Consider the following 25,373-nt stretch of genomic DNA (forward strand, 5'->3'; position numbering starts at 1 on the left):
GTTAAACATACACATTTAGTTTGTAGTTTCTCACTAAACACGAAGGTAAGACATACTCTATAAAAATCAGGTACCAAGAAAAGGAGAATCAGGCTTCCTGAATCTAAATGTATAGAGAGCATGTGGAATGTGTCTGTGCACATACATTTTTTTTTTTCCTGTTCCACTTAGGAAAAGGCTGAAAAAGCAGACGGAAGGGGGGTAAAACTAGGTATCCTAAACTGTTACTTTATTTATAGAAGTTAGCAATTGTGTCATTTGCTCTCTTACTCAAGGGAATGTGCTTAGAAGGAAACATTCCTAGTAAGTGAGAACTGTTCTTGGCATCAGCAAGGTTCTGACCCTAAGAAAGGCTTTAATTACACTGAAACTGAACAACCCAAAACATTAAATGAAAGCATTTTAAGACAAAGTTTTCTGACGAGTTGAATATGCAAATTTGACTATTGAACAAATAAGTACTTAAACAGTGGAATTTAGGGTACATTTGTCAAAATGTCCTCAGCTTTGTATCCGAGTGTTGTGTGGCTCATAGGTCTGAAAAGAGGTAATGTTGCATACTTCACACACTTCAGTTATGAAAATACTATGATTGGGAATGGAAGTAGAAAGATGAACTCTATTTAGTTTGACAAACTACAGAAAATTCTACTTAATGATGTAGAAGAAAGGGAAATTTAAATTGGCTACGGACAGATTTTTTTGTTTTGATGGAGGGATTTGGTAGGAAGGACTTTCCAAGCTTTTGTGGGTTTCCAAGTTCTGTTGTGCATAGTGAGGACATATTTGGACACATACCGTAATTAAAGCTCCTTCAGGAACTTTGGAATTTAGTATGAACAAGTTCGCAGAAATGTAGGATAAATAGTAACAATAACATACAGGAGTAGAAAGAGTCCATTACAGTACTGCAAAGTCTTAAGTTATCTTATGAATGCAAATACATATTTGTGTCTGCATAGAATAAAAATATAATCAGCAGTGTTGGCACACCACAAAAACTAATGCTTAGGTCTCTCAAGTCATAATAGTGTCCTGTATTTGGGATGCTTTAAATATGTACGTCTACAGAGCTTCAGCAGTTTAAATTCCAATTTGATAATAAATCAAAATCCTTTAACATTTCTGTTCCGATTTCCCCACACTTCCATCTTTCCAGATTTAATGAGAGAGGGATTGAAGTGTGGGTGTGGGTTTCTTTTATAATAATTCAGTGTTTCTCATACTCCAGATTATTGTACAACAGCAGATGTTGTTTCATTCCTTTTGGTAAAGGTCATATATGTTGTATCAGTAAGTTTAGGAATACTTTCAGGGTTGTTTATTCAATAAAGGCTCTCTTGCTGTTCAGCTGAACACATTATTTTGTTTGATAATGTGAAAGCACATTTAGTTTTTTCCGAACCCATCAGTGGTTGTTCTATTGTGCAAAAGCACTTCTTAGACGTTTTTGGTGGCCAAATAAATCCTTGTTTGACTGAACCCAGTTTCAGAGGATGCTTTTATTACTATCCTGTAATATTAGTATAATATTAATAATAATAGTAATTATTATTATTATTATTATTATTATTACATTCTTAGTTTTGTGATGCCTTTATGCTTTTGTCAAGATCTAGTAGAATATTGATGCTAGTTCTGTGGCATCTGTTGCAGTCTTTTCTAGTTTGAGAAGCTATGAACTTTCAACATTAAATTTACTGCCAGCACGTGCTTTTTGTTGGGGGTCGGGGTGAGGGGGTAAAAAGAGTGAAGTGATATAAAATAATCAAGAGGAAGCACTCATACTGCTGCTTAGTCTACTAAAGTGTCAATCAAAACACTTACTTGCAAAACATCATCTTTTCCCGTCTCCCCCTTTTTCTTATCCCAAAGGGGAAGAACATAAAAAGTGGGTCACTTGACAGACAAATAGGTGGCAGTCAAGCCAGGGTATGAGACTCATTAGAGCAGAATATGCAAGTCTGTAAGGTGGCTCCAGGAAACCCATCAGAAGACTGTCTGGTTGAAAATTAGTCCAAATGGGTAGATATTTTTACTTTGAAGTCTCACCAGTCCCCCTTTGAGACTTAGCACCTGAGTCCGACCTCCCTTCGAGGCTTGGCTAAGTTAATGAGAGTGTGGTTTCGGACAGCTTACAATGGAAACCTGATTATTTACACCTCCAGTGCTAGTAAAAATCCAGCATGATCAACTAAATCTGTGGGATGTGAAACTTTCTGAAACTTTTTTTGTTTGTTGTTTAAGCAGAAATACAGAGTTGTGCTATCTGCTCTGTAATTCAGGAAAAAAAAAATGGATTGTGATTTAATTTTTTTTTTTTTTTTTAAGTATGCAAAGCAACAGAAATATATTAAACTTAAACTTAGAAAATGTGTTTAAAAACTGAAGGGTATACTTTGAGATATGAAAGCAAAAATAAATTGAACTGATACTGGTTTCTTTAATGTTCTATCATTCTTAGGTGTTTTAAATCTTTTGGTTTATGGATTTTTGCCAGATTTGGTCGTGGTGAAAATTTTTACATTACAAAGAAGGTTTTGTAACAGAAAAGTCAAAGTTATTAACGTTTCGTGGGTAATAATAAAGATGTAAATGCTTTAACAGAAAAGAGTACTTCTGTTCAGAATGTGCCTGTTAGCAATACCAAAATCTACCAGTGGAGGGTACCAATAACCAGCCTTCACAAGCAACTTAACAGAACTTGTTTGTCTTCTGAAGCCTGAAAATTTGTTTTCATATATCCTGTTCTTCTGTTTCAGGTGCAGATATTTGGAAGTTTTAAAACTGGTTTATATTTACCTACAAGGTTAGTAATTTTTCAGTGTTGATTCCATACAAGAGAAAAGATAGCCTGTGGAACCTGTACCCCTGTAGTGATTTATCTGATCACCCAATACCTGTGTTACTTGTGTGTATACTTGTCATATTAAGAAAGTGTTAAGTTACTAGTACTCTGCAAAGCGTACAGAAATATAGTAATTAAGACTATTAACTAATACATGTGTCTATATACATCTTGCATGTATTGGTAAAAGATCTGAATTACGACGTTGTCAAAAAAGGCTTATTTTGTGATTTGGCTTCATTAAATGGCTGAAACAAAATAAGAGGTTGGCCTTAAAAGAAAAGCTAAATTTTATCTCTACAGACAATTACATTGAAACATTTAACGTTACCTTGTTAATGCTAATGTTAGCACTGAAGTGAAAAGATTACGTACAGAACTGGTTTTTTCTTTCAGTCTTCTTTTGTGAAATTTGTACAATATTCAACCGCTACCTTTTCCAAATTTATTACTAGTTTTCATAAAGAAAAGTCATTACTCGATGACACTGGTATCTTCTGTGTAGAAATTGTAAGTATTTTTGACAATTAAATAGAAATAGAAGGAAAGGCTTAAATGGCTGCAGGGGATAAACACGTTTAAACAGCGTAAGTCTGAGGTTAACACTTGACTTGAGTTCCCTACTTTGGGAACATGAGGAATTAATATCTAGTACAGACTGCAAATGATGGATACCTGAGTCGTCATTTCATCTCTTTTTGAAAAAGAAAGTATCTGACAGATACTTCAGTATCTGCTTTAGTCTAAGGAGTTGCAGGAAAGCTGAATTGCTTAGTTTCTGTTTGGAAAGTCAGAAGTAAGGTGTCCAAATACACATTGTTTTCACATTTGGCCTCGTTCTTGGCCTTTTTTTCATTGATTTTAAATAGACTTGATTAAACTTGGTTGGATGCTGATAACGCAAGAGAGATATTCCTATCCACATGACTGATAGCGATAGTTCTTTACTATATTTGCTTGATTGTTTTGAAACTGATGTAACAAAAATGCTTCGCTGTTGTCTATTTGATTTTATATTTGGACACATACAGTAATTAAAGCTCCTTCAGGAACTTTGGAATTTAGTATGAACAAGTTCATACTAAACTGCCTTTCCTCCGTATTTGTTTCAGCTGAGTTTTTGGGGGAGAACAAATGCAGATACTTTAAAAACAGTACATAAACCCACAAAAAAACCTTCCTGTGGCAGTACTTGCCAAACTTTCAAAATAACCAGCATTTGCATGTTGGTAATTAATTCACTGTTGCCTTCTGCCAAAGCTTCCCTTTGCCCTGGGTTTTCCCCACCCGTCAGTAACTGTACAGTTAATTTTGATTTCAGGTTCTGGGATTCAGAAAGACCTACGGTGTGTTTTTAATTCTGTTAATCTGTGTTAGAATTTGCCTAATATCCTTTTACTTAAGCTGATATTGAAGGTTTGGGCACACGGTTGTTTAGCTGCTGGATCTCTGTGTTATTTTGCAGGCAATATCTATCCTCAAGATGACAACAGAGCTGCTTTTTCTGTCTTGATGTGCATCAGAAAAATGTCTCCTGCTGTTAACTGTCAGCATCAGTAGTGGGTTTAATGCTAATTTAGTTTAGAAGAGAAGTGTCCAGCAGCATGTCCTGCTCTCCAAGCAGGTTTTGAACGTAGTTTTCTGAAACTGGCTGAATGCTGCCTATCCTTGTCAGCTGAATGGTATGCAGCTGAACTGCTGCTGAACTTGCCTGCTGCCGACACTGCTTGTCGGCAAGAGATATTTCGTCTAATGCAGATGTAGTTTCTTTGAGATTGTTAAAGCAGTGTTGTTTGTGAATCAGCAGACCTGTAGAATCTGGCAGCGGGGGGGGGGGGGGGGGGGAAGTATTCCTAAATTTTTTGGTGTTTTCTGTTACGCAGTTTTCCATATTAGTGAAGTGGCCTGCTAGTATAACTATAGGGTTATACGCTCGCCTCCTTTGTGTTCCCAGCCAAGCAGGGGAAATCAAAGAAGTTGGGGGGGAAAGAGGAAAAAGCTCAGGATCTCACAGTAGCCTTCACTGTCTTCAGTTTGGACACCAGTCACCTTTTGAATTTGAGTTTAGGCAGTGAATTAGGGTGTCAGCTCCCTGTGTAGTCAGATGAATGTGTATGTGCATAGGGAGGAAGTATAGCGGGATGGAGACACCTCTTCAAGGAGCTAAGTTAATGAGTGAAGTTAATTAGATGGTTTGATCTTATTTAACAGCTTGTTGCTTCCTGAAGTCAAAGTTGCCACATTTTCCTCTCTCCTTCCATGCTCCCTGTTCTTGGCACTGCAGGCCAGCTGCTTACCATGTGCCCACTGGTGCTCTGATCACCCCGAAAACCAACTTTGAGTTGCAAAGAAACAGGAAATTACCCCAGAATGTTTTGGGTTTTTTTTAAAGGGGTGGGGGGAGTTGGTTTCTGCCAGGCCCATTAATATGTTGAATTGATTTGCTGTGAATTAGACAAATGCCAGACCTAGAGTAAAGGAGGGAACAGGGCCATGCATATGGGAGTAGAGGATGGGGAACAGGACTTTCCCTTTCAGTGACAGGCTGTTAAATCAGCATTACTGACTAATACAGCCCAAAGGTGGTGATTCACAAGAAGTTAATTTCTTGCTCTGAATCACTTTGGAGAAGCTGATCCCTCTCTGCTGACAGTGTGGCCTGAGGAGACTAATCTCTGGCTTTGCAACCCAGTTGATTTGTATGTGTATCTGTACCCCTCCCATTTGGTAACCTGAAATGTTCTGTATTTCCCCAAGCATAAGAATTCATCCCCACCCCTTTCCTCAGAAAATCAAGAATAAATTATTTGGTTAAGGTACATTCTGTCAGCTTTATTCTAGTTACATGTGGATGTCAGTTCTTAATCTTTTAAGTGTATTGGTCTTTTAATTTGATTTAATCTGGATTTTCTTTCCATTTCAGTGATATTGATTTAGTTGTGTTTGGAAAATGGGAGACATTACCTCTTTGGACCCTGGAAGAAGCTCTTAGAAAGCACAATGTAGCAGATGAAAACTCAGTGAAGGTTTTAGATAAAGCAACTGTAAGTTTGGGGGAAGAGGGTATTTCCTTGTTCTAAGCTAAATTTCTAATCGAAGAAAGATCTTGGTTAAAAGGATGAATTTTCATAAGCAGAAACTATTTTATATATAAATTTGAAATAGAACCAATAGAACCTTTTTATTTAGTACCGTTTTTATTACTGACAAAATAATTGAGAGTGCTCTGACAGAAGCATTTCTTCTGTTGGGGAAAATCATGGGATTTTCCATACTGCACAACATACACTTGCATTTAAGTGAGGTTATACTAGTCATTGTTGTGAATTAATGTGATTAGACTTGTGAATTTCTGGACTGAGTTTGTACATAAAGAAACAATTTTTTTTTTCTTATTCCAAGTAAGCAGACGTAATACATTTTCACATAGAAGTAGTAAGTACAGCCTTGTATAAATACGTAATTGTATGTCTTGCACAGGATAGGATTAATTCCATTATAACTTCCTACCTTTTGCTAATTGTGAGAGTATGTAAGAGTTGGGGTTTAAACAGGTGTCTAACTGATGGCTGTTATTAGTAGAGAGAGGTAATTTGGAAACCACTCAGGTGGAGGTATGTCAGAGTGCTCTCAATATCTTGTGCTTCTTGTTTGAACATAATTTTGATGAGGAATCAATTACACAAAATGACACAATTGTGTCTTTTCTTAAGAATATATGTCTATTACCATTTATCTTTATTTCTTAAGTGTTTGTCTCCCTCTGGTGTTTGTTTTTCCCACTAGAACTATGCTTCTGCACCAGGAACTGAATAAAAACAATTTAAATTAATCACTTTGAAGATGAAGTGTTAAGTTCTGTTAAATAGTGTAGTAAACTGAAAATAGCATTTATGAGTTAGAAAAGGAAAGTTTATGTAAACAGATTGGCAAGGAGAGTGAGTTCATAAATAGACAGGAGTCCTGTTTTCTCTGTCAACCTCCTCTCTACAAATTCATAAAAAGTTTCAGTTTTACTGGTGCATGTAAGTATGAATGAAACCAAATGTGTCTTGGAAATCTGTATTGACTTAATCTGTCTTTCTTTTGCAGGTACCTATTATTAAACTGACCGATTCCTTCACTGAAGTAAAAGTTGATATAAGCTTTAATGTACAGAACGGGGTTAAAGCAGCCCAGCTCATCAAAGATTTTATCAAGGTTAGGCAACACTATAATAGAACTACAGAGCTGGATATTTGATGACTTAATTTGATTTTTTTGTTCTACTTCGACTGCATCCTTACTAGAGATATGCTTTCACTCTCTATTATTTTTTGCTGTCTGATACTGTTGTGTGACATTCTTAGGCTTTAGATATATTGCCCTAAAAGGCATGAAGATAGTAAAATGTACAAAGAAAGTATGGAGAAGTTATAGTGATACAATGACTAAGGAAAATACAGTAATACCTGTCTTAAATGTTCTGCTCTTCTAACTGTGGTTCCTTGAACTTAAAATCAGTTTTTCCATTTTCCCACGCATTCCTGCAGAAAGTAGGAATAGATTGAATATTGTTTCAACATACAAATGCTAATTAAGTAGAATAAGTTAAATTTAGCAAGTTATTTTTCAGGGATTCACTAATACCTGTATCATCGATACATTACAGTTACTTTTGTTTACTATATAGGATCATTTTGTTATGATTAATGAGCTTTTGTATTTAAAGTTTTGAAGTATCATTACACTCTTTTTCCTTTCCTTCCCTTCCCCTATTCAGTGCATTGGACACTCGTAATGTCTCATAAAAGCAGTAGAAAATTTTTCTTGGATTTTCATGTTATGTGTAGGGAGATGAAGTGCAGTTCAGTCTCACTTAAGTGCTTAGGTATTACTGTTCTACTACTAACTGCTTTGGTTTTTTAACCAAACTAATGGACAGCAGGAGAATCAAAGTATTTCAATAGCTAGACAAGTAAAACTCCTTCAGAAAACTCTGTAAACCTGAATAAAGCTAGCACTTTACTTTCAGTCATAAGGGTTAGAAATCATGTACATCTGCTTTAATAATGTCATCGAGTCAGCAAGCAGTCTTCCAAATTTGGGGGGATTTTCAATTGCCAATGAGTTGAATGTATGGCCTTCAACTTGTTAATCTTCAGTTCCTTTTTGTATGTTTAGTAGCAAGTATGAAAGTAGCTCAGTTTGCTTCTACAGTGTCTATTTCTTTAACCTGTAGAAGGACACAGGAGAAAAGTCTCTGTCCTTAGTTCAGTTTCAGTAGAATAGTCTGAGTTCTTGTCTGCATAGTCTCACCTGGGTGCTTAAATAAACCTTCTGCTTAAACGTTGTGCTGGTGAGGCCTCTTGCATCCGCATTCAAATTAAGAGGGTGGTGTGGGTCCAGAGACCTTTCTTCTCTCAGCCTCTATCTGATGAACAGAAGTTGATTGTGTTGGCCAACCCTTTGCTGCTAAATCAAGACCGATAGTTTTGTGCTATGTAGCTCCTTATTGGGGAAGGAGGATGCCCAGATTCTCTGTCGTAAGATGCCTACCTAGAATTTGGTAGCTAACTTCAGTTTTTACATCCTGTGCATTGTCGCATTACCTTGTGGTGGACAGGCTGTCCGTATTTGGTTTTCTGCCACAACACAGGGGCTGTATTTCTGTTACACTCTGCATATAAATTTATTTTTAGGTAAGTCCATAAAGCCCTGCATACTTGCCCAAAATTGCCTATGTACTTCTTAATTTCAAGATAGGAGGTGGTCTTCTCTTGAGAGTCTGAAGGCATTTTTGTGTGCTTAAAAAAAGAAAACTGTGTTAGCGTGTTCCTGTTGCCTGGGTTATTTGTGACCCTGTGGAGAGGCTGCTTTGGCCTTGGGTCAGGGCACGGCGAGAGCCGGCTGTGCCCCCAGGGAGAGAGGGGGAGCTGCGTGTGGCAGCCAGGCAGGCACGGGGCAGAGGCCTTGCCCACCGGGCTGCAGCCCCTTGGTACCCCAACCCAAAGAGCAGAGCAGGTCTGGTGACAGTAGTCAGGGTCAGCTCACAGTCCAGCCAGCGGCTGGCAGACAAGTCCCCAGTGAGGAGGTCGAGGCTGAGGACGCCAAGTCAGTGGTTAGGGTCAGGATTAGGGTCAGGGTCAGCATCAGTGCGCAGCAGCATGGCTCAGGCAGATGCCAAGGGGAACTGCTGAGATGGAAAGCAGCTCTTGAGTGAAATGGAGGGACTCCCAACTAGGCTTCCCACATGGCGCTTTCCCATGTGGCTGTTTTCGCAGCAGCCCAAGCCAAGGCCGTGCAGCTGTGCCGTACCAGAGCTGGCCTTGAGCACGGGCGGCTGAGCCTGGTGTGGCGGGGGAGAGGTGGCACTCAGCCCTGACACATGGCAGGTAATGGCTACACTGCCGTGGAGCGTTGTTTGTTTAACTTGGAGAAAACTTGATGTGTACTTGCCAAGTGACTTCATTGGTATCCTTGAGGATCTCTCTATAAAACACTTGCAGGGCATTCTCTTGGGTCTTACCTTGTCCCACGTAACTTTGAATACTTAACTGAGGTGTCATGTTCAATGTTACCCTTGGAAATGCTTATTTCTCTTCACCCAGTTTATCTAGGATGTCTGAGGCAGCTGAAGCCTTAATTAAGGGTTTGCAGTTTCCTGAGAAAAGTCCTGTCTTCCAATTTTGGTATATGCTGATATTCAACACTTCAGCTTGTGACTGTAAGTTCTTAATAGTTCAAAAAGGTGATCTTGGGATCTTCAGTTAAACAGGGCTCCCAATACTCACCGTAAGACTCGTGCAGAGAAGTTCTTGGAGAAATTCTTCCTTTCCCTTTAACCTTTTGCAATCACAGATACCATGATCCGCATCTCTTCTCTGACACTAAGGAACTTTTTAGCTCTGTGTTGATAAAAGGAGTGATATTATCGAGCCTCTTTTGCCCCCTCCCCTGTGAGGGGGTGTACAGACTGCAGGCTTAGCCCCAGCCTCCACTGCTGTCCAAAAGGTCCATGTTTTCCGCATGTGCAGCGTATGTACACCTCTAAGGGAAGCCATGTGGACAAACCTATTGAAGGGCCAGTTACCCAAAGGTAAGCATTTGGCTCCTTTAAAAATGTTTTCTGGGTGTAGTAACTTTGAAGGATCATTTTGAACTCTGGGCATCTGAAGTATTTGCAGGACAGGGAAGTGATCGTCCCCCTGTACTCGGCACTGGTGAGGCCGCACCTCGAATACTGTGTTCAGTTTTGGGCCCCTCACTACAAGAAGGACGTTGAGGTGCTGGAGCGTGTCCAGAGAAGGGCAACGAGGCTGGTGAGGGGTCTGGCGAACAAGTCTGATGAGGAGCGGCTGAGGGAACTGGGGCTGTTTAGCCTGGAGAAAAGGAGGCTGAGGGGAGACCTCATCGCTCTCTACAACTACCTGAAAGGAGGTTGTAGCGAGGTGGGGGTCGGTCTCTTCTCCCAAGTAACAAGCGATAGGACGAGAGGAAATGGCCTCAAGTTGCGCCAGGGAGGTTTAGATTGGACGTGAGGAAAAATGTCTTTACTGAAAGAGTGGTTAAACATTGGAACAGGCTGCCCAGGGAAGTGGTGGAGTCCCCATCCCTGGAGGTATTTAAAAGACGAGTAGATGAGGCACTTAGGGACATGGTTTAGTGGGCATGGTGGTGTTGGGTCGACGGTTGGACTCGATGATCTTAGAGGTCTCTTCCAACCTTAATGATTCTATGATTCTATGACAGAAGTCTTAGTCCACCCTGGGATATCACCTTGGTTGTAGCAGGAAGGTTTTGTTACAGACGTGGTATCTCCATAGTTCTTCCTTTGCTTTCCTTTTCACTTGTATGAGAAAAGCAAATGTATTTATATATTCAAACAAAATCATTCTGATTTTATGAGGTAATAACTTTTTTCTGTTGTTAATATCTACCACCGGAGTTGAAGAGGTAAAATAACTGTCTGATCACAGGCAGAGCACTTGGCTTCTCCCCTGTTACTAAAAATAATAAGTTAGAATTATGCTTAGTTTTGAGACTTAATGTAACAGATCGCTTCAATATGCTTTCTTAGCATCAGTTGTATATATGCGTCACACTATCCTAACACCTTTGTTTTTCTCTTTCAGAAATATCCTGTATTACCGTATCTAGTTTTAGTATTGAAACAGTTCCTGTTGCAGAGGGACCTTAATGAAGTATTTACAGGTGGAATCGGTTCTTATAGTCTTTTTTTAATGGCTGTCAGTTTCCTTCAGGTAAGCGTAATGAAATCTGTTGATGCCATTGGTGCAAAAGGACATTACGTTAAGAAGGAATTTAATCTATCCTTAAATCTAATCATTTAAGCTATCCTGTTTCTGGTTTTGCACCCCCTTTTCACTTAAAAATAGACACATCCCACCTGCCTTCTGGTCTTTCTCCCATACTGGTACTTTTGGTATTAGAGATGTTTGGAACATCCGTTGGTGTATCAGTACCAGGCACGTGTGTCATTCATGGTAAAGTAACTCGACTATGGTGTAACGTACTTGGAACAAGCCACATAGGTTAGTGTTAGATGCAGCTGTCCTTTATAACACTTGTTTTCCAGGTCATACACCCTGTACGTGCTTTATTGAATGCAACTAAATTTTCTTGTTTGCCTACGTTTTTAAGCTGGTATCAAATAAATGTGTTTTACAACTTTCTCTTAAATCTAAGAGAACAAAATGCATGTGCTAAATCTATATTGTTGTGCCTGGGGGAGAAAAATATTGTAGAAATACGAAGTAGCCAAGTTCTGGCTTTACCAAGTTCATTCTTTTTCTAGTACTAAATGTTATTGTATAACTGTGTGTGTGTATGTGTATGTCTGTACTTTTCCAGACTGTAGTTAGTTTTAAACCTGAGCCTTGAACTGGAGCTCAGCGTTTGCTGAGTGCTATTGCAGTTGCCTGCTGAGCACAAAGAAATGAAGGCGACAGGACTATCTTTCTGAAAGAAACCAAAATGTCTCCCAACCCCAATTTTTTTCTTACATTGACTAATAGCATTTCCATTTGCTCCTGCAAAAAAAGAAGTCAGGTTTTCTATCTGTTACAATTATGAACTGGTTTTGTTTATAATCTCTCAGGCTGCCTACTTAACAGTGGAGGGAATCATTTATATAGCTGTGTACATTAAAAGCCTGTATTTGTATTGCAAACCCAGGTTTGTGAAGTGCAAATATCTTCACTTTTTTACAAGAACCCTGCCATTAGTGCTGGAAGTTCACTTATTAAACTGAAAGTTCAAATACAAAAACATTAGTACTTGCCAGCCTTATTTTTAAGAGGTAACTAGTTTATAAAAGTTTTGATAGCATCTTGTTTTAAAGATGCAAAACTGCTTTATCAAGGAAAAATACTATATTTAGCCATGTTTGCTTTATATATTACATTTTATTATTGTTTATTATTGTATTTTGACACGTTTGCTGTGAAAAAGAAAAGACACTTAAAGGCACTTGAAACTTGAAGTCTTAAGAAAATATTTTTTTTTTCTCTCTTCTTAATAGCTGCATCCCAGGGAAGATGCCTGTATGCCCAATGCCAACTATGGTGTTCTTTTAATAGAGTTTTTTGAATTATATGGACGTCACTTCAATTATCTGAAGACTGGAATCCGAATAAAGGATGGTGGCTCTTACGTTGCCAAGGATGAAGTGCAAAAAAGCATGCTGGATGGCTACAGACCATCAATGCTGTATATCGAAGATCCATTACAGCCAGGTATCCTCACAAACCAAGACTTAACGTATTGACTAGGAAAAAAACTTAGGGGAATGCTTAATCCAGAGGAGTTAAATCAAAGAATAGCATAGGATGACCACCAAAACCCAAACAGAAACACCTCATTCATGTCTGTGAACACAAGATGCACTCAGAACACAGTGATTTTCTTTAAGACATGTTCCTAGCAAAAGTTACCGTGTCACCCAAGAGCGTGCCTGTTCTGCAGTCAGGAGGTACGGTATGAGAGGGCACGCCAAATAACTTCCACGTGCTCTGTGGTAACGGCCATAATGCCGCAGCAGCGCGGGCCTGAGTGTAGGCTAGATGTGCCTGTTTGTACGCATGGTCCCTTCCAGGCTTGTGCTTGCCTGTATCACAGTTGCACCTTACAGTGTACGTATACTCTTATGCATGCTCTCCCGTTTGATTCTGTAAAGTCACATCAATAGGTAGTGGTTTCATTCTGTACTGTTACCTTTATGTTAAGGTTGATTGTTGACTTGAATGGGTGGCTTCTGAAATGGTAAGTCAAGTGCTGTTCATAGAAAAGAGTTAACATATTTCTGATCTAAAAAAATGTCATCCAGGATAGTACTGTTATATGTGTAATATATGCGGTACATGATTTTGGTTTTTTTCTTCATGTATTGCACTTTTACCCAGAGAATTGCCATTTTGGGCTTCTATATATGTAAATATCTATAGGTCTTCTGAGCTCTTTCAAGTGTTTATGATTCACTAATCCTCTTCTATTTCACAAGAAGTAACTGCAGTGAGTTGGGACTTAAGGGCAATTTTAAAAAATACTACTGTCTCTGGTCTGAAAGGAGGTAACCACAGTTCCAGTCTTACTTATTTAATTATATTCTTATTTTAAGGTAATGATGTTGGGAGGAGTTCCTATGGTGCCATGCAAGTGAAACAGGCTTTTGATTATGCCTATGTTGTTTTGAGCCACGCAGTTTCCCCAATAGCTAAATATTATCCTAACAACGAAACAGAAAGGTAAACTTTATGACTCTAAATCTCAGACATTAATTGCTTATATTTTTGTGTACCTAAAAATTAATTGTGGTGACGTTTGGGTTTTTTTTCCCGGTTTACAGTATATTAGGTAGAATAATTAGAGTGACGCAAGAAGTGGCCACATACAGAGACTGGATATCAAAGCAGTGGGGAATGCAAAGTAGGACAGAGTCTTCATGCAATGGTAAGTTTTGACTAAGCGTGGCTGATAGCGGGAAACTTTCTGCGTATTTTGATCATACAAATTTTGTTACTGCTTTTGCCCCACATAAGGCAATGTATGCATCTTAATATGAATTTACTTTTTTGCTCAGTAGTGATGGACTTTTTCTTGTGTTCTCTTCCAGAAGATTTAGATTTGTACAAGAATAAAAAGGCTATACCACAACATCTTTATTCTACTGCAATAGGTTTGGTCAGCACAGAGGTCTGTAAAGAGTGCTGGCTTGCAAAAGGAGGCTTTTGAGAAACTTCCAATTTAAATTACACATGTTGCTACTGTCACACTTCCTTTGGCCTTTCAATGCGGATAAGGTTTTAAAAAGAATTACTGGGAATGCTAGTTTAAATCTAAATCCTTACTCTCCATTGTTCTTTTATTTTTCATTTTAAAGTTTAACATCGTATGTGTATGGAAGCAATATTTAAACCAGGATTGACCATATAAGTGAAATAAGTCTTTAAAACAGAGAAATCCTGAAATATCAATCATAATTCTTGTTATTTACAAATGGAAACACACAAAATCTAGCCAGAGAACGTGCTGAAAATGTTCTTTAAAATCATCTTTATTTTCATTGCCCGTCTTCTGACTCCACCAGCCAGTTGCCACCCTCTTTTGGTGTAGGAGTATTTGCTGGCTGGAAGTTTTCAAATCAAAATTAATTTTAATACTCTACAATTAATTTTAGAACGTTAGCTACTGGAAGTCTTCTCTTGTTAGGGGTTCATCAGAGAAGATGACACAACTACCCAGTCTTTAGGCTAGGTTGGGATTTTGTTTATTTGTTTTTAAAGCTTTTGTTCGCGACTTCCCTCGCTGTCCTTGTAAATTGAATGTGCTTCTTGGCCATTCACGTTTTATCGATCTGTAGACCCTTGTGGCACTGCCATACCCCCCGCTAACGGCAGACAACCACGGTTCAGTCCCGCAAGCTCCAGAGCAATACTTAGCTGCCTATTGTGATGTATGTATTAAACTCTATACACAAATGCAGCTAGCAGGGCAACAAATGCATATTATATAAATCAGAGGTAACTCCTAGGTGTCTTATGTAATTTAAAAAAATAAAAATAACCCTGTATCAGGAAGGTAACGGTGACAGTTACAGTGGTCCTCTTGTAGATTTAGTTTAGATTTAAGTTCCAATACTTTTCTTTTTAATTAAGGTAGCAGTTAGTGAGATACGAGAATTCTGTATCTCGTCTTTTCAGTGCAGGGTATCATACGAAGCAGCCAGACTTATTTGGAGTTCTTATGACCCTAGCAGCTCCAGCAGGAGAAAAATGGGAGTTGATGAGTATTGGGCATATAGGAACAGAATTTAAACCTATGTGTTTGAGTGCTGTTGAAGTGTGTCATCTTATTAAGCAGCACATCTGAGCTGTTACTACCTTCTTCCGTGTCTTAACTCTCTAATTTCCATCTTGAGCTGCGGGTAATGCTTGGTCGTTTTCACAGTGTACATTAATGGATCTTGTCAGGAAACCACCACGCCCTCCGCGAGGTGTTGGCTTGCTGCATGCAGTACATACATACAAACACATGCACACATGTGCCTGAATGTATTAAAAGTATGTACGTGTTGCAGATGTCTGTACACGTCCTGCTGGGTATGATAGATATACAAGACCTGAGTGGGTCTATTTTAAAAAAAAAAAAAAAAACCACAACATTTTAGCAGTTAATGTGTGGTGATGCTTCTGTTTTGTTTTTAATAGGTAACGGAGTAACCTTGATAGTAGATACTCAGCAGCTAGACAAATGCAACAATAATCTTGCTGAAGAGAATGAAGCACTGGGAAAACCTAGAAATAAAACTTCAGAAACACTTAGTAAACATTCTTCAAATTCTTCATCAGGTCCTTTATCATCATCATCATCTACACTGTCCAGCTCTAGTGACGTAGTAAGTACTGGAGGTTTTCTGATTTTGTTTTTTCAATTTGTTTGGGTTTTTTTCCTGATCTGTATTGCCACGGAATACATTTGGCATGCTCGGAATCATAGAACAGTTTGGGTTGGAAGGGACCTCTAAAGGTCATCTCGTCCAACCCCCCTGCCATGGGCAGGGACATCTTCAACTAGATCAGGTTGCTCAGAGCCCCGTCCAACCTGACCTTGAATGTTTCCAGGGATGGGGCATCCACCACCTCTCGGGGCAACCTGTGCCAGTGCTTCACCACCCTCAGCGTAAAACATTTCTTCCTTATAGCTAGTCTAAGTCTAGCCCCCTTTAGTTTAAAACCATTTCCCCTTGTCCTGTCGCAACAGGCCCTGCTAAAAAGTTTGCTGCCATCTTTTTTATAAGCCCTAATCCTAGTTAGTTATTTCATCCAGAATCCTAACTTGCATAAGATGTTGCCTCTTATGCAATTTCTACACATGTAAGTTGCAGTATGTTTTTGACACAACACATGTAGAAAGTGAATACACTAGTTACAAAGTTACATAGCCCTCTTTTCTCTGGAAAAACTGTATTTCAAAAAAAAAAAAAAAGACTGGTAGTGCTAAGCCATATGCTTTTAAAAAAAAAAAAAAGCCTTGAAAAAAATCTGTTTGGGAATTCTATTTTAAAAATAAAAGACAAATCCCAAAATCAGAATCATGCATCAATACATTTTAAAATCTGTCCATTTTACCCGGTAAGAGTTCTGGATTGAAAGAATTTTAGTATCTAATAAAATAAACACATTTGAAGTTTTGTCCACTCCTAGCTTTATTTTTAAGGGAAAACTCACTTGTAGAAAAACTCACTTGTTCTTAAGAAAAACTCACTAATACTTTACATTTTCCTGAAGGATTCTGATGGAACACCTTGCAAAACCTCTAAACAATTGAGTTGTCGTCAGTCTACCACAAACAGAGTGGGGTCACAAGAAGTGTCGCTGGAATCCTCCCAGTCAAGTGGGAAAACACAAAATAGCCAAACAGCCAATACATCCAGCAACACGAACAAATCTCAGGTTTGTGAAATGTTCCGAAACAACAACTGTCTAGATGATTTGAATATTACACATACCCTCCATGGAAGGGTAGCTTGTTCTGGAAAGGAAACACTGCGGTTTTCTCCTCCCCTTTGCCCCACTAGAAAGCTCTGAGCACTGATTGTATCTGAAATCACCTGGTTTTCTGTTTAGCTTACAGAGATGAGTTTACAGCAGTGGCTTTCCTAGCCTTAAAACAGATGAAATTGGATTGATTTTATTTTGGGAAATCTAGATTGGCCAGCTGTGTGGCACCCATTTCCTTTTTGCAAAAAGCACGTCAGTCCAGTCTTTCCTGCAGAATTTGAGAACTAATGAGACTTGCCTACACTTCATGAAAAATAGTTAGCAAAAATGTCTGTTTAAAACTACGACTGGCTGCTCTGTTAGCTGTTGATACTTGTTGAACTGTCTTTCATTAAGGGGGATGAAGGTTCCTTGACGATACGTGAAATTCCCTCTCATTTCTCCCTAAAGACAGATATCTTTATGGTGAGACCTACCAGAGCTTATGCATTTAGGGGATTTTTCATGTTGAGGAATGCTTCTATGACAACTCAGTAATCTGGAAATATTACATGCCTCTATACACAATATACTTTGGATATATGCGGTTTAAATTTTTACACTTTTCCAGAATTTAGGACTTCTTTAATGTATGAAAAACAGTCTGGGATCTTCTGGAATATTATTCCTGAAAAGTAATTCTGAAGACCTGCTGCTTCCTACTTGCTGATGATCTATCTCTAGCTAGTAACGAGACAGCTTACAAACTAGGCCTTGGATATACCATGAATGTCTGTTTGTGTTATTACACCGAGCTAATTCTGGTGCTGGCATGTGAATATCACGATCTGAGATACTCCACATCTGTAAAAAGATGTGGTATAAAATTAGTCCTGGTCTTCAAAGAATCTTGTCTTAATTTTGCACAGAAGATGAGATTTCAGCAATCTTCATCGGTCATCTTGGATTATGGACTTCCGTTTCTGTGAAACACTTTTTTGACGGTTGTGAAATGGGAGCGATAGAACAGTTCTGTCCTTTCCAAAATTCGAAGTGCTCTGCTCTTCCCTCTTGACCCGCATGGTTTTGGATCTAGAGATGAACATTTGTTTGCAACTGCCGAAGTGAAAGATTCGTGGTACTGTGCTGCTGTCTAAGCAATGGCCTAGCTGCTTTTGCCATACCGATTTTTTCAAGTGTGACGCTTTCATGAGTTAACGTCCTCATTATCCAGAAACAGGGTTGTGTAATTGCCGTGCTTTTTTCTTTTTAGCACTGATTTACCATGTTCCCTTTCTTTTACAGCATGGATCTGCACGGTTATTTCGCTCTTCTAACAAAGGCTTCCAAGGTCCAACAAATTCAAGCCACGGTACCTCAGTCACAAACAAACAACATCAAGGCAGCAAATCACACCATCAGTTTTTCCACGGCAAAAAGAGGAAACACAAGAGGGATGCAGCCCTTTCAGACCTTTGTAGATAGTTGCCTATTTTATGACTGTTCTTCTGTGTGCAATGATCTCATGCTACAGGATAGTTTGATAGTGACTCCTTGGATCTCTTCCGGAGCTTCAGACTGTTCAGACATTGATTAGCAACTGCATTTTTTTTTTTTCCCAGCTCGCCACGGAACGGATCATGAAGATTGATCACTGCAAAAAAAAAAAAAAAAAAAAAAAAAAAAAGAACAAAAAGAAAAAAAATTAAAACAAAAAAAATTTTTAAAAAAAGAGGAAAAAGGCTGCTCATTTGATAAGTCATATGCTACAACAGGGTCATTTAGGATATAAAAGCTTGAATGTAAAATAAATGTATTTCCCATCAGCTCATGCTGACCTGTAGAGGTAGTACTCAGTGTGTCTAGGGGGTGGTAACAAACAAATAAAACACAAAAAAATAGGAAAAAAAAGCAAAAAATTGTATTTTGAGGGAAACCCAGCCTTTAAAGGTGAAAGTAATTTGTGCATGATTTTTTTATTATTTTCGCATATACTTACCATTTTATTGTGTATATATAGATGACCATATAGGAAAACTGACATTTGTAATAGTGGATTTGTTAATACTTTTTACATAACATTACTGTTTAAATTGTAAACATAAATTTTTCTCAGGATTAGTTTGGAAAATAATCTGAATTGTCATCTTAACATCCATATAAAGAGACATTACTAGTTATATTGCTCAGAATTTCTTTTCTTGGCATTTAAAAGATTTAATAGAGCATTTGATCTGCAAAAGCTGTTCCTCTGAAAGAAAGGTTTATGGTGGCAAATGAAATTTTTCATTTGTATAAAGTGTACATGTACTTTGTGTAGACACTGAGCTTGTCATCTCGGAGAAGTAACCTTCACCTTGTTTTCTAGAGTGCCATCATTTCAGGCAACGGGGGTTTATAGTTGCATCCTTCTCTTCCTCCTCTTAGTGGTCTCTCCCCGACCCTTTCTTTTTTTTAAAGAAATATAAAGCCACTTGGGGGTTTTTTGTTTGGTTGGTGGTGGTGATTGTTTTCTTCCTTTTTTTTTTCGGTTTTAAAAACACAAACAACGAAACTCAGTTTGTTACAGACGTTTGCATTCCTGGGCTGCTTTAATCCCATGCCTCTTTGTTTGTGCCTTCCCTCCCCCTTCCAGGTCTGGGTTTTTTTGTCTTTCATATTTTCGCTAACTCCTGTCGGAGATGATAACTGTTGAAGCTTTAAGTAAATTTTACAATTGAAGTATTTTTTTTCCTCACTCCCCTCTTAGGCATTTTTATATTTACACTTAATTATAAAAAAAAAACCCCACCAAAACAACTTCAAATAATGAAATATACTTTGTATTGCCTTAAAGACCCAAACCTTTCATATCTCATCGTATTTCTTCATTGACCTAGTTATCATTTAATTTAAACTCCGCATTTGTCTGGTTCAGTCACATTACAAGTCTAGGCTGCAGTAACTTTTGATGCCATGAATACGAATCAAATGTGTAATTACACTCACAGGCAGAGCTTGGAACAGGAGTTGGGACACTTCAGTGGTAGAAAGTTAAGTGGCATTTACTTTCACATATTTCTTTAAAGAGGAAAGTCTGTACCCGGCATAGGTGGCTGTATTTAATGCAGCTGTTCTGGAGATGATGCTTTTATAAAAAGTACTATTAGCTTTTAGAAACTTTCTTTTATATACATTTACAGAATACTACAGACCAACCTGACCTTTAATGGGCACTAATGAGTGCAATGATTTTTAAAGTAAAATAATGCTAAAATAAGACCAGAACTGATGTCCTCACTTAAATTAATAAACATTTTCAATGTGTTACAGTGTTTTACTTAAAAAAGGAAATATATATATTCCAAAAATATGGAAAGTCGTAACATTTACTCAAACACTAAGCTTAAGTGATGTTAATTTGACAATGTTTTTTTAAATTTTAGCTTCATATTTTAATTTGATCAGATAATTTTATCAACAAGATGTTGAGCTTTTGTTCATAGAAACTAGTAAAAGTTGTACCACATTATGCATAATCACAGTATTTATTTTGTTTTAGATTATTGTGAATGTGTAGACTTATGTTCACCGCTTAGGGAACAATTATTTATAAATTATATTAATCCAGTATTGTTAGCTGCTATTAGCAAAACTGTTCCAAAACTTAATACTTGCAAAGATCTGTATCGCATTTACCACACTGAAGTGTTTTTAAAAGAATCACCCTCATCGTTGAAAGCAAATGTACTCTTAGGGTGCAGATATTAGTGTTCCAATAAGCATGTGATAATTTTAAGGTGGTGGTAGCGGGAAGATAATCTTGATTCCATTGGGAATCTTAGGTTTGCCTCAATTTATGGTTTTCATAAATTTAATGGAAAATAGCTTTTCCTGGACTGCTCAAGTTTCTTTTTGGTAAACAGTATCTTTCTAAAAGAAAAAAAAAAAAAAGGAAAAAAAAAAAGCATGAAGGAAAAATTGAGGTGTTTTACATTGCCTCAAATGACCAGCATTGTATTCATAAAATACTGTATATCTTGCAAATCTTTATTTAAACAGAACAGTTGAACTGTTCGTTTTTCAATCTGAAGTAAAATACTTTCAAGACCTTTTAGTTTGCCTGCTCATTTGTCTTGTACATTTCATCTCTGTATTTGACTCAAGTCTAATTCCTTTTTGAGTTTCAATACTTTTGTGAAGATTTTGTGAATATATGAAAAATAAATGTTTAATCTAACTACTGCAGTTTATCACCATTCTTGACGCTTACCCTATTTTTTCCTTCACAGTACTGTGGAAAGAGCAGAGTACTCAAGGCGCTTTGTAAGGTTTTTGTAGTATTTGGGTGCTTCCCGAGCTGAGTGCTGGGCCCCTCTGCCTGGAATTTGGAAGCTTATTTTGTTCAAGCGGGCCTGGCCTGCCGTGTTTCCTTCCAGGACAGCTGCAGCAGAGTCAGTATGCCTGAGAATAAGTGGAAGAATATACACGTCTAAAGGGTTCTTAATGTATTATTTTTCTCTGACTTTCCTCTGCACTATACATAGGAAACTTGTGTAAGGATCCGTTTACTTTGCCTTCGGAACTTGGGTTAGGGGTGGCGTTCCAGCTGCAGGACAGCAGCTGTTCAAAGCTGCCACGCTGAGGAGGGCATTGCAGAAATACGCAAAAGCTAATCTGAGTTACCTTCAGCTAGGAACTGTGTTTAGCATAGTTCCTGCAGCATGGTTGATATTGCTGAAGTATGTTCTTAACTTTGGTTATCTGCCTTCCTTGCATAAATCAGCAGGGAGACGCACACATACTGAAAGTTACTGTAGTCTACCAAAGACCATCTGAAACACATAAATAAACCGAACTGTTTATATATCTTCCTGCTTGACATTAGATTGATTTGTTAAGGGGTGTTTTTACTTTTTTTTAAAGAATAGTTCAAATGGTGTTTATAGTTAAAAGCTGCGTATTTATTTATTTTTTTAATTGTCAGTCTTCTACCTTCTGGCAGAAAAGAAGCTGAAATGTCAGTAAACCTTCCTGTTTGTGAGACATGACGTGATTCTGTTTAGTGACCTCCATGTTCTGCGCAGCTGCCTCAGAATTTGCAGCTCAGGGTTTCAAATGTTCGTAATAAACTTGTTTTCCTAGAACTTAATCTTTAGAAAATAATTAGTAGTCCAATGGCTGGTTGCAACTTTTTTATGTACTTTCAAACTGGACTTTTTCCATTTTATATTGAGTCGTGTGTGCATCCTAAACACAGCGTGTGAGCAAGTGATTAGAAAACAGTCTCATCTTGAAAATGTGTTGTAAATAAAAGCAGCCAGCCGTTCGACATCTTGATGGCTGTTAAAACTCATGGGAGGTGTTAAACTGAATGTGTGACTCTGACTTTTATTTCCTAAAGAGTAAAAGCTATAGGAGATTACAAAGTACATAATTACTCAAGAAGGAAGTATGTTTACCCATGTAGGGGCTGTAACAAAAAATACATTTAATTATTCCAGCTACCGTTAAAGTGCAAAAAGTAGTGATTACATATTCTGCTGATTCCTAGAACTTGATTTTTTTGCTTAACAATGCAAAATAATTTTCTAAGAATCAAGTTCACCATGTCTTGAAACAGTGCTTGTCTTGAAAGTGCAGAATTTGAGAGCTTTATTTTCTAGCTAATTTGTAGTGTTCCCAGAAGTTTTCCTCAAAAATGTTTTCCAGTTGCAGTGACGTAAATGTGTGTCTTGACTGTATTTCCATGAGTCATTTACCAGCAGTTCTGACAGATGCGTATTCATGGTTTCATCTGTAAGTTGAAACCAGCCTTGCAGTTCTTGTGGTGCTTAAATACCTCACAGTTGTAGATTTTTCTGTGCCAAAGTTACGGGCTCCTCCTCGTAGTAATTTGCTCTGAGCCTAATTAACTAATCTTCAAAGGTTGGTTGTTAGGATGTTCGAGATGATCCCAGAGAAATTATCCAACACCAAGAATCCTTTGCAAGTTACTTAATGAACAATGTCCGGAGTAATTGCAAATGGCCTTCTTGGGTCTTTACAAGCCCAAAGTTTGTGTCAAGTATCTACTCGAAAAGAAAATAGGAATAAAAGAGCCAGAAAGTGGCTGTTACCTGTACATTTTAGCATGGTAGCGCTAGATCAAATTAATCTACATTTTAGATTACTCTAAAATTTAGATCAGTTGATTTTCAACAGCTTTGATTTTAACTTAGTATATTTAGTGATTTCTCCACCACGACTGTTTTATTGATTTGTGGACTCTGAAAACTTCTAACAGAAGCGTGGTGCCTTTGTTAGACACCTTGGCCATAGACTTGGTTGGGGTACAGTTCAACAGGCAGTAGCTAGCTTAAAAATGGCCTGTTCCCATTTGCTCCTTCCTATAGCAGTGCAACCAGTGGTGAACTTGGATGTTTATGAAGCTTGGGGAAAAAAGGAACGTGAGTCTTTAGCTTGCTGTAAATTGATTGGTAAAAGCTGATGGGATCCTAGAAATCACTTCTGTACACAAATAAGTAAGGGAAGACAAAGAAGAAATCTTGGAGATCCTCCACGTAAAAGCCATTTGGAGGAATGCCATCTTTCTGCCTTCCAAGATGCATGAACAATGAGGTGCCGCGAGTCTTCTGGTGAGTCAGTTTGCTCGGACACTGCTGCTTGTCAGACGCTGAACGACCTGAGCAGTGAATCTGCTCACCATCGGAGTGTGTTGAAGGTTTCTACGCTCTACGCTTTGCATAGCTGCAAAGGTGTTTATCAGCAATTAGACTGATACTGGTGTGTCTTGGTTCTGCTCTCTCCTGTTAGGAGTCCATCAAAAGATGTTTCTTTAATCCTTGATGGCTTTCGATATTTTAAACTTGCTGAATTGAGTCTCCTAATCCTTTTTGAACCCTGAATCCACCCTTTGGTTTTTGTGGCCCAGAGATTTGGTGGTGAATATGGCATTTATCAAATCCTGTCCAACAGGCTATAGTGAAGCAGGAAGGTGATAGAGATTGATAGTGCTTTATAAAGAGTATTTCCTGCTGCTACAGCTGCTTTTTAAAGAAAAACAAGCACAAACCTCATTAACTGACCAGGCTGAAGTAGGTATATGTCCCCCTAGCCCTCATACATCCATATTTGAAGCTAGTCTCTGTGCAAATCATTCAACAATCTAATGTTCGGATGCTAGGCCGATTTTTTATTTTTTTTAAATCCTTCTGTATAATGAAGTCCTAATTTCCCATAGTACTAAACACCTGAGGAAGAAACCACTTGGCTGTACGCAAGAGCTGGCTTGTAAAGAATGCAGTTGTGTGGTGCTGGAGGAAGTCTGAGGAACCATGGGTGCAGATTTGGTGAGTGTTTGCTTGTTTAAAATAAATAAAATGCTCTTGTACAGGTATATAAAGCTACTTTTGCTTATGTATGAAGCAATGCTTGACTCTTGAGCTGAAAGACCATTAAGCAATCAAAGGCTTCTGAACAGCTATTAGAGAAAGTAATCTGTGCTCTCAGCTGCATTTTCCCAGGTCTAAAGTTCATTTACTGTACCAGATTGGGTGACAGTGAAATCTGAAAATATACCTGGTTCGAATTGGTTGTTTATGCTGCCTGGCAATGTAACACAACAATGTCTTTCCTGAACTTAAAGCTCCCATCTTGAAAAAAACCAAAACAAATCTACCTTGCTGGTCTGTATACAACAGATTGTTGCACCAGGAGTATGAAGAAATATTTTTCTTACAGCAATAACATTATGTGGTTTAGGTGAAATATGCATTAATGGTTGCTGTTTGCATTTCCTTTCTTCTGTGGCCCGTTTCCAAACAAGACTGCTGTTTATTCTTAAAGTAAGAGGGGACTGATTAAGGCTGGGTTGGTTTTTTTTTTCTCTTCACTATAGTGGATCTTAAGCTCATTTGTGGTTGCCTGGTAATCACTACGAAAAGACCATTCTCAGTTAGAAAAATCAATGGCTAACCCAACAGCAGGTAGAAATCTTTCATATTGTGTTCCTTCAATGCTAGCTTGTTTGCTTTTTCTTTTCAAAATTTTTGACAGTGCAAGGGAGGAATAACTTATAAAATAATGTAATCTTTTCTATAAGATTTTTATTCATCCCAAAGCGTGTCTTACTAAATCTATGTTATGATATCAACTTTTATCCATCAAGATAACACAATAAAGCAGTCTAATTGCTAAAAATTTCAAGTACCTCTGAGCTGGAGCGTGTACCATCTAGTGAAGCACTTCTGTTGCACTTGTAAGCAACATACTCCAACTACGAAAGGTAGTTTGAAGGCTTCTGGTTTAGAATGTTTGTATGCAGACACTAGCACCTTCAGGTAGTAGTAACTTACCTGGTATTGCTGAGCTACTGCCTGCACTTAGGCATCCTAAATCCCACAGAATCCCACTACTCTAAGGGTACAGCTGAGAAAACGGAATTTTGTTGCCTAAAAAAAAAAAAGTTTAAACAATATTAGTAGGGTCAAAAGCCAAGTAAGAGCGGTACCTGCTCCTAGAAAGAGGAGCCGGTGCAGCGGGTTGCCCTGGCACCTCCAGCTGTG

At 38.1% G+C, this 25,373-nt stretch overlaps 1 protein-coding gene across 1 annotated transcript in view; it reads left to right on the forward strand.

Moving 5' to 3' along the window:
• Positions 1-21,044, forward strand: part of TENT4B (terminal nucleotidyltransferase 4B) — a 47,239-nt gene extending 26,195 nt beyond the window's left edge. Inside the window, exons 3-12 of the mRNA XM_076349277.1 lie at positions 2,763-2,809; positions 5,772-5,892; positions 6,941-7,048; positions 10,963-11,091; positions 12,372-12,585; positions 13,467-13,593; positions 13,695-13,798; positions 15,556-15,743; positions 16,636-16,800; positions 18,133-21,044. Coding sequence (XP_076205392.1) covers positions 2,763-2,809; positions 5,772-5,892; positions 6,941-7,048; positions 10,963-11,091; positions 12,372-12,585; positions 13,467-13,593; positions 13,695-13,798; positions 15,556-15,743; positions 16,636-16,800; positions 18,133-18,312 — 1,383 coding nt within the window. The 3' untranslated portion in view covers positions 18,313-21,044. The remainder of the gene's footprint in view (positions 1-2,762; positions 2,810-5,771; positions 5,893-6,940; positions 7,049-10,962; positions 11,092-12,371; positions 12,586-13,466; positions 13,594-13,694; positions 13,799-15,555; positions 15,744-16,635; positions 16,801-18,132) is intronic.
• The last annotated feature ends 4,329 nt before the right edge of the window (positions 21,045-25,373 follow it).

The sequence above is a fragment of the Aptenodytes patagonicus genome, chromosome 11 (genome assembly GCF_965638725.1).
Source record: "Aptenodytes patagonicus chromosome 11, bAptPat1.pri.cur, whole genome shotgun sequence".
In the NCBI taxonomy this organism is placed as follows: Eukaryota; Metazoa; Chordata; class Aves; order Sphenisciformes; family Spheniscidae; genus Aptenodytes; species Aptenodytes patagonicus.